Source organism: Medicago sativa, chromosome 4, assembly GCF_051527215.1.
Source record: "Medicago sativa cultivar Bolivia chromosome 4, Bolivia_mono, whole genome shotgun sequence".
Lineage (NCBI taxonomy): Eukaryota > Viridiplantae > Streptophyta > Magnoliopsida > Fabales > Fabaceae > Medicago > Medicago sativa.
The window spans coordinates 93,945,001-93,965,802 of NC_140752.1; the positions used below are offsets into that span (position 1 = coordinate 93,945,001).

General features: G+C 34.9%; 1 protein-coding gene and 1 pseudogene across 2 annotated transcripts; both read left to right on the plus strand.

Annotated features, from left to right (window-relative positions):
* The first annotated feature begins 2,775 nt into the window (after nt 1-2,775).
* On the plus strand, nt 2,776-8,223 carry LOC146933985 (MACPF domain-containing protein At4g24290-like; annotated as a pseudogene). Its single transcript, XR_015007624.1, has 6 exons — nt 2,776-3,112; nt 4,315-4,553; nt 5,141-5,345; nt 6,327-6,510; nt 6,824-6,990; nt 7,310-8,223. The product of XR_015007624.1 is annotated as an MACPF domain-containing protein At4g24290-like (transcript).
* An 801-nt stretch (nt 8,224-9,024) lies between these two features.
* On the plus strand, nt 9,025-20,502 carry LOC146933986 (MACPF domain-containing protein At4g24290-like). The gene is made up of 6 exons (XM_085705805.1): nt 9,025-9,439; nt 10,141-10,379; nt 10,996-11,200; nt 18,828-19,011; nt 19,356-19,522; nt 19,687-20,502. The coding sequence occupies exons 1-6, from the start codon at nt 9,182-9,184 to the stop codon at nt 20,338-20,340; spliced, it is 1,707 nt and encodes a 568-aa protein (XP_085561931.1). The 5' UTR covers nt 9,025-9,181; the 3' UTR covers nt 20,341-20,502.
* The last annotated feature ends 300 nt before the right edge of the window (nt 20,503-20,802 follow it).

Consider the following 20,802-nt stretch of genomic DNA (forward strand, 5'->3'; position numbering starts at 1 on the left):
AATCACCAACAATCCCCCACCATTTTCAAAATACTAAATCACATAAATCCGGAAATTCCATGCCTTCAGATAATGGTATCTCGCGATTCGAACCATTACTTAGTAAGTTAAGTTTTCGCTCATTCCCAAATAGTATGGTAGGCAGGCTTTGAACCAACTATTCATTAGAACAAGTGTGCATAACTTACACATAGAATCTCGGTACCATTGATAAAGAGACTTGTAAGATGACACATTAAGAAGGCCTTGTGTCATATATCCCTTTTCATGAGAATTTAAGAGTCAAACCCTTGAACTCCGTGAAGCGGCCAAACTTCATTCTCACATAGGTAGACTATATCGGAAATGCCCCATAAGTATGCATTCCAGCAAATATATGCTATATGTCCATTAAGAGGAAAACCTCATCCCACCCCTTTTCTTCTTATGGTCCAAGTACTTTTGCCCCTTGGGATGTATCTATTGTCAAGTACTTCAATTACTCTAATAGTGTACTTTCACCATTGAACCCAAGACTTGATGCTACTCAAGTGTGGGTTGAGTTTCCACTATTGGTAATCAATTAGATTTGGGTTTGTACCACATCCCTAATAATGTCTTCAATGTATTCAACATCATTTCCAAAGACATCATTCCTTGTCAATCATTTCGTCAAATAATTGCAAGATTTTCTTTTAACTTTTATAAACTTTGATTATTCAATTCTTCACATAGATTTTGTATTCTCATAGCTATGTCTATGGATCAACTTATATACTCTTGATAGTATTCACCAACTATCATCAAACCATGACACACTTTTGTCAATTGAGTATATTGTAATAATGCACAAACTTTTATGTCATTACATCTTTGCTATAACAATATTTAACATGCATTTCAATTTGAACTTCAACTTTTCTTTTATATCTAGGCAAGATATATCATACATTGAATGCATTAAACATACTTAGCAAAATAAAAATTGATCATAAAAGAATGTCATAACCAAACTTCATAAGATGGGATTAAACATGTAAGTCATATACTCCACATAAAATTAAATATAACACAATCATTTTGATTTTAGTTATCATATAACTAATACATATATCATAAATTCATTGTGTTAAATTCAAGTTTATGTTTAAATATGTTCAATACTAAATAATAAACAACGACATAGAAGAATAAACAATGAACCAAAATCATTAATATTTTTTATGACTTTCTTCCATGAACATATATCAACTTACAATAATTCAAAACATACCCAAATTATTTTAATATCATGATAAACAAGAAATTAACCATTACTTTTCATATTATCATGTAAATATAATATCAGCACAATATTAATGATAATAATTTCTTACACAAAGTAAATAATATCATTAAATCAACCACTTGATATTTTGACAATTTATCTACACTACTTTCATAAATAAAATAGTGTTTAAACATTCTTAACATATTACTATACTCATCAAAATTCATATACTTGAACAATTTCTAAATCATGTATATATATGTCACCACATGTTAAATCTAACATGTTCATATTTACTTTGATACTATACACATGCATTTAGAACACTAAATATTTCATAATAGATAATCACTTATATGCACATTATCTCATGTTCAAATTCACATCAAACAGATTTCAAACAATAAATTTCATACATATCAAAATTTATCATGCATATATTATCTATAATCACATGTAAATTTAACATAAACACGTCACATATGAAATATTTATCCATAAATTTCCACGACATATATTCATAAATGGAATTTGTTTACCGTTCACCGTAGTCATGGATGAAAATGTAAGCTTTCATCTCTCCCAAAAATTGTAGCCTTTAATCACAAGTAAATCATAAATCGAACCTAAAGATTGTTGGAACTTGTGTTGGGGGTCTGCTGCAATAACTTGACCAAGAAGATGATGAAGATGACTATGATGAAGTGTGCACATAAATTCCAAAGATTTGTTGTATATCTTGATTGTTGGGAAGATGCTGATGTACTTGAAACCTGAAAAGATTAATGGTTATGCATGCAAACTTAAAGCGTATGGGGTTGTCATACTAACCTTTAGGTTCGATTCGCCCCCACCAATAACTGTATATTGGATGCAATAAGGAATGACCGGCGAATCCCCTTCAGGATACTATGAGTTCCTTGACGTGTATTGCACAACCACACCAAGCGTATCTCCTAACAGTATTTTACAGATTTATGGTTCCAGCAATTCACTCATGCATTAGAGAATTGATGGATGATTTAGAGTAAGAGAATGAGGGAGAATTATGTTGTTAATGCAACAAAATTCTGTCCAAAATTGTGTGTTATTGTGTTCTTGTTGTGTGTGTCCAACTAATGCCCAAATGCCAAACATTTATAGTGCATTATATGACTCTTCACATGAGAGAAAACACCCCTTTGACTTGAATCAATGCTATGATTCATTAAGCACCCATTTGCCAAAGATTATGATCAAATACACTTGAATCAATGTTATGGTTCATTAAACACCCTTTTACCAAAGGTTATAACCATATACATTTGAACCAATGCAAATGTTCATTAAGCCCCTCTTTGCGAAAAGTTTCAATGTATATGAATGATTCCCATGAAGAGTTACAACTTTTGGTTCTAAAGTGATTCCATTATTTTGGAAATCACCAACAGCTTCCATCCCTTTTCCGCCAAAGCTAACCAGCTCGTGAAACTATTAAGAATCTTCATTCACTAATTAACTTTTCTTCATCTTTAAATATAAGTGTGCAATGCAATGATTCCCTCTTCTCTTTCAACATCTATATATGTATTGTCTGCATGTGGCAGTTGACATTCAAATTGTGTAATGGCACAATCACCAAGTGTTTCTCGTTTTCAAGCAGCCCAGAAAGCGATAAACACACTTGGTTTGGGTTTTGATTTAACAAAAGATATCAACTTTGACAATTGTAAGAGTGGTTCGCGGTTGATCCTCATCAATGAAGAACAGTGCCGTCCTTTGAACATTCCGGGAGGAATTTCAATTCCAGATGTTTCAAGCTCTATCAGATGTGTCGGAGGAGAATCTATTAGAATCAATTCAGATGTTCTCACCTTGAACCAGGTTTGCTCCTACTGTCCTTAAATATGGGACTGAGCATGGGACTTTTAACAAATTTGAGGCAGGAGGGGTTAATATAAACATATAAGAAAACCAAGTTTTTATATAAATAGTGCCAAATTGAGCGAGAGACAACTTGAATTACTGCTGAATAGGAGACTAGAATCTGTGTTGAATTGTTTAATCTAATAAACTCTTGGTCAGTTGAAATAATTTTTATCAGATTTTGATAATTGAGTATAACTCGTTCTTACAAAATTGGCTTGGGGCAGGGGCGGATGCACATTGGTGCCATGTGGAGCTAAAGCTCCACATGTTTTTTCCTTTTTTTTTTTATTTTTTTTTTATATAATTGATACACACAAAAGAAGTAGCCCTCTTCTCATCCTCTCTCTCAACTTTCAATCCCATCCCCATAGTTTTGGTGTGCTGCTGCTTTTGTGTGGTCTGTCACTTTAGCAGTAAGCATTTTTGACTTGCATAGTGTTTATTTTTATGGAATTGCTAAGTATTGGCTTGGCATGTGCTTGCTTTTTTGTTTTTAGCACCTTTGTAAGAGCACACTACTGTATTTTAGACTATTTGATCCGCGAGTTTTTGTGTTTCTTACACAATCTCGACGAGAATAATATTTGTTGATTAAAAAAATATATTTAGTTTGCATTATTATTAATTTGAAATTTTAGCTCCACGTGTATCTAAAGTCTGGATCCGCCCCTGGCTTGGGGTGACGCTTTTTATAAACTCATATATTATTTCTTTTCAAAGTGGGACTTGAGTTATTCCATTAGTAATAATCTTTGTTCAAAATAAATCAGGAATTGACTATCTAATTGCTGTTTAGTGGGTTGGGTTGGTTAGCTACGTTGCACTAGGTCTGCAGTGTTGCAGTTGCCAAGTAAATCAAATTCACGTGGATATCCTGTATCCAAAAACAAAAAATAGAAATAAGAAATGATACAAGGAAATTAGGAAAGATGTTTACATAAATACTTGTATAGCAAGAAATAGAAAAAATAAGTCATTAGATTGTACGAAAAGTAGTAGCGTTGTCAACAAAAAAGAATGGGAAAATCTCATTTTTTATGATTTTGACTGAACAACTATATTGTAAGAAAAATGGTGTGTACCGAAACAGAACCCAAAATTACCACGGGTAAATATAACTAAACTTGTAAGAACATGTTTTTATTGCGCTATTTCAGATGTTGGAACATTTCAACCGTGAAATGTGCCTGGGCGGCAAAACTGCATCTGGTCACTTTTATGCTTCATTTGGGTTACATTTCCAAGGTACAAAAGATTTGGCTTCAATTGTCCGTCTTGCTTATGATGGATGGTTCATCAAACGCTATACCGTTGAATTAGAAAAGTATCATGGTGAACTCTATGATCATGTCAAAGAAGTTGTGCCATCATCATGGGACCCTGAGGCAGTGGCAAGGTTAGACCCTGGTATTGAATATATGTTTGGCATATGCAATAGTTATGTTCTATTATTTTTTATTAGCCACAGCCCTACTATAAGAACACAAGTGCACATGGGTGGGTATTCCGGTTAACGATTCAAATTGTAGTACTGGTAGTAGTAACAACTCCCTGTATTAAGAGGATGTATTCTATTAAAAATCGTGTGTTTCTCTTGCACACTTACCATTTCACAAAACCTTTATCATGGTAGGTACTAATAGTGTCTAGTCACTTCTTTCTATCAACTAATAATAACAGGTAACAAATCATCCTAACAATAAATCAAGTTTTTATACATATGCAAGTTGATATCGTTCTTTTTGTCAATTTGAACGTATTTTATTTTTGACAAGATATAATGAATGAAACAACTTCATTAATCGCACCCAAAATTTCATACAATTTTTTGTTAAGCATTCCTCTTCATTAAATATTCGACTGTGAAACTCTTTCCTATGATGCAAATAACATTGATGTTGGCATGTCATTGAGTGAAACTATTGACAATCTATATTTTGTAACTTCACAATGATGAAAAAAAGTTATACAAATTCATGCAAGGTTCATTGAACGTTTTGGAACACATGTCATAGTCGGGGTGAGCATGGGAGGAAAGGATGTGCTTTATGTTAGACAAGAAGTTACATCAGATCCCCATGATCCAGTTAGTATTCAAAAACTTTTGACAGAAACAGCTAGCCTGAAGTTCATGGATTCTGCAAATAATCATTGTGTGTCTTCTCAAGACTTAAGTAACATAAAAGAGGTACCGTGGACATCTTTATTTTGGCCTTGCTGCATGTTTTGTTGGAAATCAAAAATAAGTAATTATAAAATGTTTCAAGCTAAAAACTGTTTTGAATGAAAATTTATGTATTGATTTAATTCTAAGGCAGGACTTGTAGAAAACCCCTTCCCCCTCCAATTCCCCACAACATAAAAATCTTGTTATGCATGTTTTTCGCATATGTATAAGTAACAAAGTCGTTTTTTTTTGTTTTGGTACAAAAGTAACAAAGTCATTATCCCCTTAAAAAATTGTTTTTGGCCATATACTTTTTAAAACTGAAATTTTAAGAGCAGTTTCTTTCTCTTGTTTATTGACTCCTGTGTAATTGTTTGAGCGAATTTCCTAGTTGTACTTCTACTTTTCGTAACTCATGCTTTTACATGATTTTTTTTCCCGTAAGCAAATGTTATAAGCTAGTGGTTATGTTAGTTTTCAAGGTTTATACCAGACCTCCTGCTTAAAACTCTTTTGGCGACCCTTAAATCACCAACCGAGCTACCTACGGTACATACCTGTTAAAACAAATGCAAATTAAATTTCTTATTTGCATATAGAAATGTATCTTGCATTACGTCTTGAATTGTTCACCCAATATAGATATTTTCTTCTATCAAAAAATGATTATTCATTTTATGCATTTCCAGCTGTGCACAATGACTGGAATTTCCTTTAGTACCATTGTGTACTACCTTTAATCTTCTAATAAAATAAGTCCCGATGAAATTTTAAATTTTGTCTGCTGTGCTATTGTGTTGATGTCCTTTCTGAAGAACTTGTGTAAGGTAGTTAATTATTAGCATCACAATACTAACATTTTATATCTTAATATCTGTACTGCTCTTGTCTCCATATCCCTGTTGTGCAACATGTTAGGTGTTACAAACAAAATAGCTTTTTAGTTTTAAAATTTCATGATTTTATTGATCAGCTATTAAAAAAAACTCACTGGGGTTGCAGAATATTTTTGAGATACACATTAGGAGGGGTGGAAGCAGTCAAAAGATGAACCATAGTGAATGGTTGGATACTATTGACTCAGAACCTGACATCATATCAATGCATCTTCTCCCGCTGACAGCCCTTTTGTCAGGTATCCGTGGAGTAGGATTTGTGAGCCATGGTATAAATCTCTATCTTCGATGTAAGTAATTATTTGATTTGTTTTGTTGCACAAATATTTGACAGAAAAGTAAATATGTGTTACTTTAATTTTAAGAAAAAAAAATTGGTATACCTACCAATAAAGAATAAATTAATAATCCAATATTGAATTGTGCACTTCAATTGCAAAGCTTAAAGAGGTTAGATGGGATAAACCATTAAACCTCTCAGAAGAAATTGCAAAGCTTAAAGAGGTTAGATGGGATAAACCATTAAACCTCTCAGAAGAAAATTTAATAATCTCTGAAATTTCTTTAGCTGAACCTGCAAAAAAATTGTGATTATTGAAACAGACAAACCTCCAATTGAAGACCTCCATCAATTTTTAGAGTTTCAGCTACCGAGACAATGGGCTCCTCTACTTGGCGATATACATCTTGATTCATACTGGAAGCATCAAGTGAACACCTGGCTACGATTTAGTATCTTGGGTCCTAAGCTTTACATAAATACAACTCCAGTAAGTTTTCCATCTTGTATTTTTAATGTTCATCGAGTTGGTGTTTCCCATGTTTTCAATCTGCTGGTAAACTGTGAGGCTCTGAAGATGCACAAGTGAGAAAAGTCTTGCATCATGCATAAGCTAGTTTTCACCATTGGATCAATGAATCCCTCCATTAAATTAAATGAGAAATGATATGACTTTTTAAACTAATGGTGAAAAGGACACTTGTGCATGATGCAAGATCATTTTCCTTGTGCATGTTAGACAAAACCTACTTTGAGTTCCTCTAATATTTTCTACAATTGCATTGGCTCCTTTTTTTTCTTGATGGCAGGTAGATGTAGGTAATAGACCAGTAACTGGCCTTAGATTACAATTGGAAGGGAGAAGAAGCAACCGGTTGGCCATTCATCTGCAGCATCTGGCTTCCCTGCCCAAGTCCTTACCACTTGCAGACAATGCAAATGCGTATTTATCTTGTGACTCATACAGCTGTACCTTCCAAGTGAAACGGAACTGCTTCTCATATGTTTGTACCGCTCCCGTTGAATCGGATGATAGCCTTTCCATTGTCACAGGAGCTCAGTTACAAGTTGAAAAGAAATGTCTCCTTTTACGGCTGCGCTTTTCCAAAGTTGTTGGTGCTACCCTTCAGAAGCCATCTGAGTGGGACCAATCCCCCACTCATGACCAGTCCAGGAGCAAGTTTTGGGACATCACTTCTTATATTCCCAAAGGGGGACATACGAATCATCCAAAGCCTGGAGATGTGACCATTGGTTCTGCTTTATATATCCTACTAGCCTCCCTGTACCAATAAATACTCCTAAGCTCCAAAGGTATGTGGATTCAACAGAAATGATCAGAGGACCAGAAAACACTCCAGGATATTGGACTGTGTCCGGAGCAAAGCTTTCTGTACACAATGGGAAAATATATCTCCTTGTTAAGTATTCACTGTTGAGCTTTGTTATACAGTCTGAGATCAAAGCTTCCTAAAAGTGCTTTAATGCGCAGTAGACCTCCTCTTGAAGCTTGATTTGGTGATGCTTTGCGGCAGAAGTTGTATTGGTTTTTATTGTCACCCTTGAACACTGAGTGTGTCTGACAACGGTGATTTGTATTGTATAAAATCTGAGTTTGTGAAGTTTTTTTTCTTTTGGAAATAAATTTGAGTTTGTAAAGTTGATTTGATTAAAATTGAGGTTGAGTGATGATTTATATTTAAATAAACAGGTTGGGTGGTAAGGTACCATATCATTACGGATACATACAGCTACCCTACACATGGTAGTTTTATGTGTCTATTGTGTCCTTTACCCATTGTCATTTCTACCCACATGGTAAAATATGATTGGATAACCATAATAAACATGTTTACAGAGTGAATACTTACTAAACTCATCAAAAAATGAATTTAATACCTTTTCCGTTTATTGAAGACGTAAATCCAAATCACTTTAACCGGAGTTTTTCAGCTTAATAAACCTCTTATGTTGTGCTTATCCTTTTTGCTTTATGGGTGGAGTTTTTATGAATCGTCTCTTTGTTTTTATTATGACTAGATGTTTTACTTGGTTATGCAGCTTTCTCTCCAACATTCATCCTGTAGAACAAAAGATAAAAAATAAAATAAAATAAAATAAAAAAAAAAAAGTCAAATCAAGGCAGTAATAGTATGGACCTCCAGAGTCAATATTATCAGGCAGCAGCTTAAAAATTACGCCCAATCACAACCCTTAGATGCAAAAACATGAATAACAAACCAACTGCAGCTGCACCACTCAAGACTGATTTTAACATGAACTTCTTTTGAGGTTTTGAGTTTTGATTTCTACACGTCTTATTTTGAGATCCAAATAATCAAATGTTTTTGGTCTAAAGTTTAAACCAAATACATTTGACTTTTTGAATTCTTTTTACTTATATTTTGTTACGGAAATGAATCATCAGTAATCAGTAATTTTATAAAAAATAACAAAACTTATTGATATATTTTGGTACGTGTAAAAAACCTTAAAACTACATAATGGTAGGTGTGAATGGTCTGAAATGGAAAAACTTGATCCACAAAAGTCCACATCTCCCTTCCTGTATGTTATCCTGTTTCCTAGATGCTTCCCTCCCTTTTCCAGCAACCAAGTCTTTCCCCCCAAAAGGATCAGTCAAACTCAATCTTTAACTTGGCTTCATCTTTACTTGAGCAATGACACAATCACCAGGTGTTTCTGGTTTTGAAGCAGCCCAGAAAGCAATAAACACACTTGGTTTGGGTTTTGATTTAACACAAGATATTAACTTTGATAAATGTAAGACTGGTTCACGGTTGATTCACATCGATGAAGAACAGCGCCGTCGTTTGGAGATTCCAGGAGGGGTTTCAATTCCTGATGTTTCAAATTCTATCAGATGTGTTGGAGGAGAATCTATTAGAATCAATTCAGATGTCCTCACCTTGGAACAGGTTTGTTTCTACTTTGCACAAAGCATGGGATTTTGAACAAATTTAAGGTAGTAGGAGTATATTAATATAAATTTAAAAGTATAAATATAAGAAAATAAAATTTTATATAAATGCTGCCAAATTGAGAGTGAGAAAAAAACATAAGACTTGAATTACTGAATAGGAGACTGAGACTAGAATCTGTATTGAATTGCTTCATTAATTAAACTCTTAATCAAATTGATTCTAATAATAATAATAATAATCTTTGTTCAAAATATACTAGGGATTCTTTATCTAATTACTCTCTAGTGCGTTGGCTTAGCGAATTTGCTCTAGATTTGCAATGTTGTGGTTGCCAAGAAATGTGTACATGGATACTCCCAAATGACAGGTCTCAAGATCGAACTTGTGATAAACAAATTCACTTGGAGAGGAAAGGAATTGGTACACACAGTTGACACGACAAGACTACTCTGAGTGAGAAAACTTATGGATTTCTTTTATCCAAAGAAAAAAGAATAGAATCAAGAAATGATACAAGGAAATTAGAATAGAATATATTTATGTAGTACTAAGATAGTAAGAAAAGTATCAATGTTTAACCAAAGAATGGGAAAATATGAACAAAGATATTGTTTATAGATATATGAAGTGTTGTGTTCCCAAGCAGAACCCATAATTAACATTTTTAAGACCATGTCTTTAATGCGTTGTTTCAGATGCTGCAACATTTCAACCATGAAATGCGCCTGTCTGGCAAAATTGCATCCGGTCACTTTTGTGCTTCATTTGGAATACGTTTTCAAGGTTTAAAAGAATTGGATTCAATCGTCCATCTTGCTTATGATGGCTGGTTCATCAAACGCTATACCGTTGAATTAGAAAGATATCATGGTGAACTCCACGATCATGTCAAAGAAGCTGTGCCATCATCATGGGACCCTGAGGCAGTGGCAAGGTTAGACCCTGATACTGCATATATGTTTGTCACATGCAATAGATATGTTCTATTATTTTTTATTAGCCACAGGGTTGTACTACAAGAATAGAAGTACACGTAGGTAGGTATTTGGGATAATGGTTCAGATTGTAGTACTACTACTACTAGTAGTAGTAGTAGTAGTAAAACTCGCCGGATTAAAATGAAGTATTCTATTAAAAATCGGGTGTTTCTCTTGCATACTTACCATTTCAAAAAACCTTTATCATGATAGGTACTAATAGATTCCTAAATACTCTAGTCACTTCTTTCTATCAACTAAAAGTATCAAGTAACAATTCATCCTAACAATAAACCAAGTTTGTAAACATATGCATGCATGTTGATATTTTTTTTTGTCAATTTAAACCTATTCTATTTTAGACTAGATATAATGAATTAAACAAACGTCGTTCACACCTCAAATTTCATCCAGATTTTTGTTATGCATTGCTGTTCATTGATTATTTGACTGTGAAGCTCTTCCCTATGATGCAAATAGCACTTGGATGAAGGGTTGCCAATGACTGAAACTATTGACAGTCTATATTTGTAACTTCACAATGATAAAATAATTTATGCCAATTCATGCAAGGTTCATTGAACGTTTTGGAACTCATGTCATAGTCGGGGTGAGCATGGGAGGAAAGGATGTGCTATACATTAGACAAGAAGAAACATCAGATCTCCATGATCCAGCTAGTATCCAAAAACTTTTGACAGAAACAGCTAGCACGAAGTTCATGGATTCTGCAGATAATCATTGCTTGGCTTCTCAAGACTTAATTAACATAAAAAAGGTACCATGGACATCTTTGTTATGACCTTGCTGCATGTATTGTTGGAAATGAAAAATAAGTATTATGATGTAGGTTTTCTACATGTCATATAACTATGTACACGTGAGTATATATAGGATCGTTTTCCACAGGGAGTTGCATTATATCATAAGCGTTTTCACAATCTTTCACATTAAGGTATCATTTATAAAATGTTTGTTTGTAACACTATATCCATAGATGACAATAAAGTAAAAACGAGAGGGGATCGAACTATTTCGCTTGCGGTATAAGATAACGAGCAAGCATAACAGCAGCAATCTCTCGATCGATTAACAGACTCTAGCTTTATAACCAATATTATTACAATCATTTCTACAACATCCTTCGTGTCCAAAGCGACATCGTTATTTCCAAGTTAGCGTTTAAACATTCGTGTCCAAATTCCTTAAACGATAACAAAGTCGATCGGATAACTTAATCGACCGTGTCCAGCCTGATTAAGTATCCGAAAGCATTAAAATCTTGATTAAAAGTAATTATCAAAGGTTTACAAACTTGTCAAGAGTGATATAACATAAGATAGATTGTTATTCTAGTTCTAGATTCAAGAGTTCGTGTCCAAATCATCTTGAATCTCTTTGAAAGCATTAAGAGCAAGAATAGCAACAATATTGAATCATTAAGCTAGAATCTTATATATTAAAAGATCAAAAGATTACATAATAGCTTGATTGTTACCTCAATACTACAAAGAAGGTGATAGTTACACATAGACATGTAAACTAATGCAAGGAATGAAGGAAAGATGAAGATTCCATGCCAAGATCCTTGATGTCTCAATGAATCTAGGGTTGAATCTACTCCTTAATCACTTGCTTTGTGTTTCTCTCTTTGAAATAGCTCTAACCTCTCTCTAGAAATGTATAAAATGTTTCAATGGAATAGTGAATGACCTAAAAGAGAGGTAAGAATGCTATTTAAATGGCCTGTGTTTTTGTACTTACGCCAATAGCGCAAGATACGCTAATAGCGTGGTAAGTCGGCCTATAATCTGGCCAATGGGCTTGTGCCACGTTGGCCTTGCCCTGCTTCAGCTACGCTAATAGCGTGGTCCTCTGGAGCTTCTACGCTTATAGCGTAACCCACGCTAATAGCGTGTTTCTTCATGACCAGCTACGCTCCAGGTGCGCCAATGGCGTAGCTCTCTGGAGCTTGTACGCTAATAGCTCAGTATACGCTAATAGCGTATTCTTCAAGAGTGATCCAGATCCACGCCCCAGGTGCGCCATTGGCGTACCTCTCTGGACTTGGGCATTTCCTCATCACGCTAATAGCGTAGGACATGCTAATGGCGTATGAAATTGAATTTTGACGTTTCTTGCTCCTTGCTTGTATTTTCCTGCACAAAAAGGGTGGAATAAGGCTCAAAAGCATAAATGACATATTTACACAATAATTGGAGTTTTCCATAGAGAATCTTGCAAAACAAGTCACTAAAATGCCTAAACTCCTATATGAAATATATCACTTTTAAACACTTATCAAACTCTCCCCAACTTGGCTTTTTGTTTGTCCTCAAACAAATCAATTGAAAAGGGAACTAACAAGGCTTTGGACAAGGTTTTCAACAAGGTGTCAAACAATTCAAAACAAAAATAAACAAATGGTGATTCAAATATGATCGCGTGGACAAGCATGAAGTCCTCCGATACTCTAGGTACAAACTAAGAATGCGAAATATGTCATAAGCACAAACTATACATCATAAACTTCAAAACATAAACATAACTATCTATGAACCACACCTAACACACTTCTTTAAAAGTAAATGCAATGATATGATAACAATAAGTGAGGTAATGAACACACATCCAACAATCATGCTAACATCCTATTTAAGTTAGGTGTCCATCCAAATATCGTCTCAAAAAGCATAAAAGCATGGATCAAAAGGTCTTGAAAGGGTTATAACTTGGCTGGGCTACAAAAGAAATGTCATATGTGGGGCAATTGATCAGAAAGCCTATCAAAGAGGAACATTTTTTTGTATCACAACTTGAAATCCATATACTTTCCTACCAAGAATTACAACCTTTGGTGATTAACAATCAAACCAATAACCTTGACAACTTATTCTATTTTTGATTTTTCTCTTTCTTTTTCTTCTTTTTCTTTTCTTTATCAAATGTACAACTTTTTCTTTGATTCAATGTTGTCAGGTTATTTTAACAATTTCACCAAAAACTTGACATATAATGCCTCCTTTTTCTCCCCAACTTGAATACAACAAAACTCTAATTGAATGTTCCCCTATCCTAAGGCAAGGGACAAAGTACAAGAAGGTTAAGGGTTCAACAAAGTAAAATTATCAAAGTCCTATAAGATTCAACTATGAACTGGATTTTTGAAAAATTTCAGGCAAATTCAACAAGCATTGTGCTTATGAATATTGACAGTTCATGTTTGAGGACTTGATTCATTTGGCTCAGATTGGGGTATCAGATACTCGCTCTTCTCACAGGTGGGCTTTATGTGGTCAAGTAGGTTACTCTCAATTCAAAAAGTGCCTTGATCCTTTCCATGCTTTCAAACAGTTCAAAATAATTATCAGATTTAACATAACTAAAACAAGTTAGACGGTGATTATCGGTCTCCAGCATATATACAACAGATTGAAGCTACCTCACATTTATGTTAAGTACTAAGTGGTTCAAAAATATTTATGTTTATGACAAGAATTAAATGATATATATTTTGTGCAAAGTACAAGTTTCAAATTCTTATTAAAAACCTAAAATAACAGGAAACTAATACCTTGGCTTTACGCTTTCTCACAAGTAATATCACTATCACTCACCTGCTTTTGCTCAAACATTGGCTTAATGGAGCACTTTAAGATTTATTGTTCATGAGCAATTTTCTTTTGAGAGACACAAGCAAGATTTAAACAAAAAATCATCCAAAACATTAGTTAAAATCCACAAGCTAAGTTATTAAACCAATAATAATATAAAGTACTAAAGTATCAGGTCGAGCACTAAAAACCACAGTGCTCGAAGAGTACAAAATATAACCAAGGTGCAAAATACAACCAAATTAAATAAGTTTCAACATGAAATAAGGAAAGCAAAAGTTCGAAAGCGAAAAGAAAAAAAAACATCACTAAAAATCCAATGAATCACTGATCATCATCAGCATCACCCATGTCAAGATCCACATCCAAATCTTCACCATCAACTCCATCATCATCAGGAGTAGCCTCATCATCCACAGCATCTGCCACCATTTAAAAACATCAAAAATTTTGAAAATCTGGGCAAGTATGAAGAACCACGCTAATAGCGCATGCCACGCTAATAGCGTATTTCTTCGTACTTGCAATTTTCAAATTTTCAAAATTCTTTATATACACTTCCTTCTCTATCTCTACAACATCCTCCTCGAACTTCTCTTTTACCTCCTCATTGACAGCTTCATCATCCTTCTCTTCAACAACAATATCTACACCTACCCCTTTACCTACTACTCTACCACTCCTTGTAGCAATAGCTTTTGACTGCTATGCTTTGTGGTGCTCCTTAGGATTTGGTTGAGTGTTAGCGGTGAAAGTTCCCACTTGCGGAGGACCTTGAGCCATTTGTTGTGCTAACTGACCAACTTGCGTCTCAAGGCCTTTGATGGACGCGTCGGTGTTTTTCTGGTTAGCCATGGACATTTGCATGAATTGCTTCAAGGTTTCTTCGGTGCTTTGGGAATTGTTAGGTTGTTGGGGGTTATTTGGTGGTGGAAATTGGTATTGATTATTGAATGGTTGTTGGAATTGAGGGTAAGGTTGTTGGTAGAAGTTTGATGGTGGATATTGATAGTTATTGTTGTAAGGTGTTCTCCAAGGTCTTTGTTGGTTTTGGTTGGCCGGATATCTTCCTTGGAAGTTGGAAGTACCCGGATTTTGAGCTTGTTGTGAAGTTCCGGCTTGTTGTGGTTGGTTAGGTCTTTGTTGGTTTCCCACATAATTTACCTCTTCTTCAAAAGAACCGGGTGTGGGACAAAAGCCGGTGGGATGATCTCCCGTGCAAAGCTCACAAGCATTAACCTGAGATGTTCCTCCTTCTTGCTTGAGAGATTCAAGAATTTGTTTTGGCATAGCCCTCATCTCCTTTTGCATGGTTTCTATTTGTTGAGTGAGAAGCTTATTTTGAGCTAAAACTGCATCGTTTGCTTCTAGTTCAAGGATACCGGCTTTCCTTTGATTAGGATTCCGGTTGTGAGAAGATTTTCTTGTGTTGAGAGCCATTTGGTTAATGATTTTGACAGCATCAGCTGGACTTTTCAAAGCAATAGATCCTCCAGCACTTGCATCTAGCATCGTCTTGGACATGTCTTGAAGCCCTTGACGAAATAGGTAGATTTGCATCTGGCTATCATAACCATGCTTAGGACAGCTCCTAAGCAAAGACTTGTATCGCTCCCAAGCATCACATAGAGACTCACTTTGACCTTGAGAAAAAGTTGTGAGTGATGTTTTAGCTTCAAGATGCCTATCCTCCGGAAAGAACCTCTCTTGAAACATTTTATCCAATGCAGGCCAATCTTTCATCAAAGAAGTAGGTTGATCTAAGTACCACTCCTTAGCCTTACCAATCAAAGAGTGAGGAAATAATTTGCAAAACATTGGTTCTTCCTCATCTTCCTTCATACCAAGAGTACCGGCGGTAACATAGAAATTTGTGAGATGCTTGTAAGGGTCTTCATGATCCATTCCAGTGAATTGATTCTGAGTTATCAAATTTATCAACCCCGATTTCAACTCGACTTGCTTGGCATTTTGATTACCAAGGTTAGCAAGCCTTCTTGGACTAACCCAACTTGGAAGAGCGTTCTCATCTTCATTAGCCATAGTTACAATAGTTTCCCTTTCCGGTGATGATGGTGGAGTTGTGTGTAGAGAACCACCCGGAGTAAGTGTGTGAACTGAACCCGAAGGAGAGTGAATAGAACTAAATGATTCCGGCTGAGCCAGCCTGGCTAATCTCTTAGCTTCCTTTGCTTGCTTCTTAAGTAACCTAGCAGTTTTCTCTATTTCTGGATCAAATTGAAGGTATTCTTTAGAAACGGTACCTCGCATAAACAAAGTTTACCAAGACTATACCAGGTGGTTAGCATCAAAAATAATGAATGATATATGTGTATAAGTATATGCATGAAAGAATTTTGTGCAAAATTGACTTAACATGACAAAATTGTTTCAAAACTTATAATATAAAATACGCTACTCCCCGGCAACGGCGCCATTTTGATGTAGGTTTTCTACATGTCATATAACTATGTACACGTGAGTATATATATGATCGTTTTCCACAGGGAGTTGCGTTATATCATAAGCGTTTTCACAATCTTTCACATTAAGGTATCATTTATAAAATGTTTGTTTGTAACACTATATCCATAGATGACAATAAAGTAAAAACGAGAGGGGATCGAACTATTTCGCTTGCGGTATAAGATAACGAGCAAGCATAACAGCAGCAATCTCTCGATCGATTAACAGACTCTAGCTTTATAACCAATATTATTACAATCATTTCTACAACATCCTTCGTGTCCAAAGCGACATCGTTATTTCCAAGTTAGCGTTTAAACATTCGTGTCCAAATTCCTTAAACGATAACAAAGTCGATCGGATAACTTAATCGACCGTGTCCAGCCTGATTAAGTATCCGAAAGCATTAAAATCTTGATTAAAAGTAATTATCAAAGGTTTACAAACTTGTCAAGAGTGATATAACATAAGATAGATTGTTATTCTAGTTCTAGATTCAAGAGTTCGTGTCCAAATCATCTTGAATCTCTTTGAAAGCATTAAGAGCAAGAATAACAACAATATTGAATCATTAAGCTAGAATCTTATATATTAAAAGATCAAAAGATTACATAATAGCTTGATTGTTACCTCAATACTACAAAGAAGGTGATAGTTACACATAGACATGTAAACTAATGCAAGGAATGAAGGAAAGATGAAGATTCCATGCCAATATCCTTGATGTCTCAATGAATCTAGGGTTGAATCTACTCCTTAATCACTTGCTTTGTGTTTCTCTCTTTGAAATAGCTCTAACCTCTCTCTAGAAATGTATAAAATGTTTCAATGGAATAGTGAATGACCTAAAAGAGAGGTAAGAATGCTATTTAAATGGCCTGTGTTTTTGTACCTACGCCAATAGCGCAAGATACGCTAATAGCGTGGTAAGTCGGCCTATAATCTGGCCAATGGGCTTGTGCCACGTTGGCCTTGCCCTGCTTCAGCTACGCTAATAGTGTGGTCCTCTGGAGCTTCTACGCTTATAGCGTAACCCACGCTAATAGCGTGTTTCTTCATGACCAGCTACGCTCCAGGTGCGCCAATGGCGTAGCTCTCTGGAGCTTGTACGCTAATAGCTCAGTATACGCTAATAGCGTATTCTTCAAGAGTGATCCAGATCCACGCCCCAGGTGCGCCATTGGCGTACCTCTCTGGACTTGGGCATTTCCTCATCACGCTAATAGCGTAGGACACGCTAATGGCGTATGAAATTGAATTTTGACGTTTCTTGCTCCTTGCTTGTATTTTCCTGCACAAAAAGGGTGGAATAAGGCTCAAAAGCATAAATGACATATTTACACAATAATTGGAGTTTTCCATAGAGAATCTTGCAAAACAAGTCACTAAAATGCCTAAACTCCTATATGAAATATATCACTTTTAAACACTTATCATATTATAAAAAGTTTCAAACTTGTTTGTTTTGAGCAACTTTGAATGAAATTTATGTATTGGTTTTGATTCTAAGGCGTTACTTGTAGAAAACCCTTCCCTTTTCATTCCCCCACAAAAGATAAAATCTGAATCTTGTTCTTTGCATATTTTTAAGTAACATAATGTAGTTGCTCCCATAAAAAATTATTTTCTGGCCGTATGCTTTTTTAAATTCAATTTGTAAGAACATTTTCTTTTAGTTGGTTATTAATTTCCTTGTAATATTTTGAGCTGATTTTCTAGTTATAACTTTTATTCATTTTTAAGGAGTAAAGTAGGAGACAAATTTATATCATACTGTGGTATTTCATTTGTTTTTTGTAGGGAATTGTTACTGGTTGTGTTACTTTCTATGGTTTGGACCCTAAACCGCCATCTTAAAATTCCTTTGCTGTCCCTTACTTCACCGACAGATCTACCTACATGTTAAAATGAATGCTAATTAAATTTCTTATTTGCATATAGAATCTATCTTACATTACATCTGGAATTGTTCATACAGTATAGATATCTTATTCTATCAAAGGATGGTTGTTCATTTTATGCATGTTGATCTGTTCACATGGTTGAACCTTCCTTTAGTACAATTATTTACTACCTTTAATTTTCTATTCTTATCTTGTTGTATCTTCCAATAAAATAACACCTTTTGTAATTTTGTCTGGTGTGTTATTGTGTCAATTTCCTCTCTGAAGAAACTTGTGTAAGATAGTTAATTATTAGCATCACCATACTAATATTTATGTTCAATGTAATAATACTAAAATTGTCTGTTACAAACAAAATAATTTGTAAATTTCCTGTTTGCATTGATTATCCATTAAAAAAATTCTTTCGCTGGGGTTGCAGAATCTTTTTGAGATGCACATTAGGAAGGGTGGAAGTAGTCAAAAGATGTCTCATAGTAAATGGCTGGATACTATTGACTCGGAACCTGACGTCATTTCAATGCATTTTCTCCCCCTTACAGCCCTTTTGGGAGGTATCCATGGAGCTGGATTTTTGAGCCATGCTATAAACCTATATCTTCGATGTAAGTAATTATTTGAATTGTTTTATTGCGTGTATATTTGACGGAAAAATAAATGTGTGCTTTTAATTCTATCTAAATTTAAGAAAATGATCTATAAAATGTAGCAGATTATGTCAAGAAAAATGGTATACCTACCAATAAAGAATAAATCCATAATCCAAGGGAACACAATTGATCAACTTTTCTTGTCTGGCACACTGGAAGAAATAGTCAATTGTGCTCTTCTATAGCAAAGTTTAAAGAGGTTAGATTGGATAAACCATTAAACCTCTCAGAAAATAAAGTAATCACTCTCTGAAACTGATTTAGCTGAACCTGATATAAAAATGTGACTATTGAAACAGACAAACCTTCAATTGAGGACCTCCATCAGTTTTTAGAGTTTCAGCTACCAAGACAATGGGCCCCTGTAATTGGCGAGATACATCTTGATTCTTACTGGAAGCATCAAGTGAACACCTGGTTACGATTTAGTATATTGGGTCCTAAGCTTTACATAAATACAACTCCAGTAAGTTTTCCATCTTGTAAAATATAAAAAGTCGTAAAAGTATTTTGGGAACAGGTATGTTCGGACTACTATCATACTAGTTACTAGTAACACTGGTAGAATATTGGTTTTATGCTTCATAAATTGAATATTTTAACATTGGCTCCTTTTTTTCTTAATGGTAGGTAGATGTAGGTAAAAGACCAGTAACTGGCCTTAGATTACAATTGGAAGGGAGTAGAAGCAACCGGTTGGCCATTCATCTGCAGCATCTGGCTTCCCTACCCAAGTCCTTACCACTCGCGGACAATGAAAATACTTATTTATCTTGTAACTCGTACAGCTGTAACTTCCATAAGAAAATGAAATGGAACTGCTTTTCATATATCTGTACTGCTCCTGTTGAATCGGATGATAGTCTTTCCATTGTTACAGGAGCTCAGTTGCAAGTTGAAAAGAAGTGTCTTCTTTTACGGCTGTGCTTTTCCAAAGTTATTGGTGCTACCCTTCAGAAGCCACCTGAGTGGGATCAATCTTCCAATCTTCGCCAGTCCAGGAGCAAGCGTTTGGGCATCACTTCTTTTATTCCCAAAAATAAACATAGGGATCATCCAAAGCCTGGTGAGGTGTTCATTAGTTCTGTTGTGCATGCTATTAACCTCCCTGCACCGGTAAATGCACCTAAGCTTCAAAGGTATGTGGACAAAATGGAAATGGTCAGAGGACCAGGAGAAACTCCAGGATATTGGGCCGTGTCCGGAGCAAAGCTTTCGGTACACAATGGGAAAATCTATCTCCTTGTTAAGTATTCACTATTGAGCTTTAGTTATACAGCATGAGATCAAAGTTTCCTTAAAGTGACTTAATGCTCAGTTGGCCTCCTCTTGAAGTTTGACAACATTGAATTGTATAATATTGTTAAAAAAAAAAAAATATTTGTATAGAATTTGAGTTTTTAAAGTTTATTTGATTAAAAAAGTGATGATATATATTTACACAAACAGGTTGTGTTCTAAGTTACCATATCCTTATTCATTATAATCATTAAGGATACGGTTACCCTACACATGGTAGTTTTTTGTGTCTGTTGGGACCTTTACCCATTGTGATTCATATACACATCGTAAAATATGATTGAATTACACAGAGTGAATACTTATTAAATTCATTAAAAAAAACTGAATATAATACCTTTTTGAACCTCTATTATTATCCTCAGAAAAAAAGACAAGTCCAAATCATTTGAACCAGAGTTTGATAAACCTTTGAGTATCTTTTTTGCATTTTGGGTTGAGTTTTTT

Coding starts and splice junctions, on each gene's coding strand:
- LOC146933986 (XM_085705805.1), top strand. CDS start 9,182: ATGACACAATCACCAGGTGTTTCTGGTTTTGAAGCAGCCCAGAAAGCA. Junction 9,440..10,140: donor ATGTCCTCACCTTGGAACAG/GTTTGTTTCTAC, acceptor GCGTTGTTTCAG/ATGCTGCAACATTTCAACCA. Junction 10,380..10,995: donor GACCCTGAGGCAGTGGCAAG/GTTAGACCCTGA, acceptor AATTCATGCAAG/GTTCATTGAACGTTTTGGAA.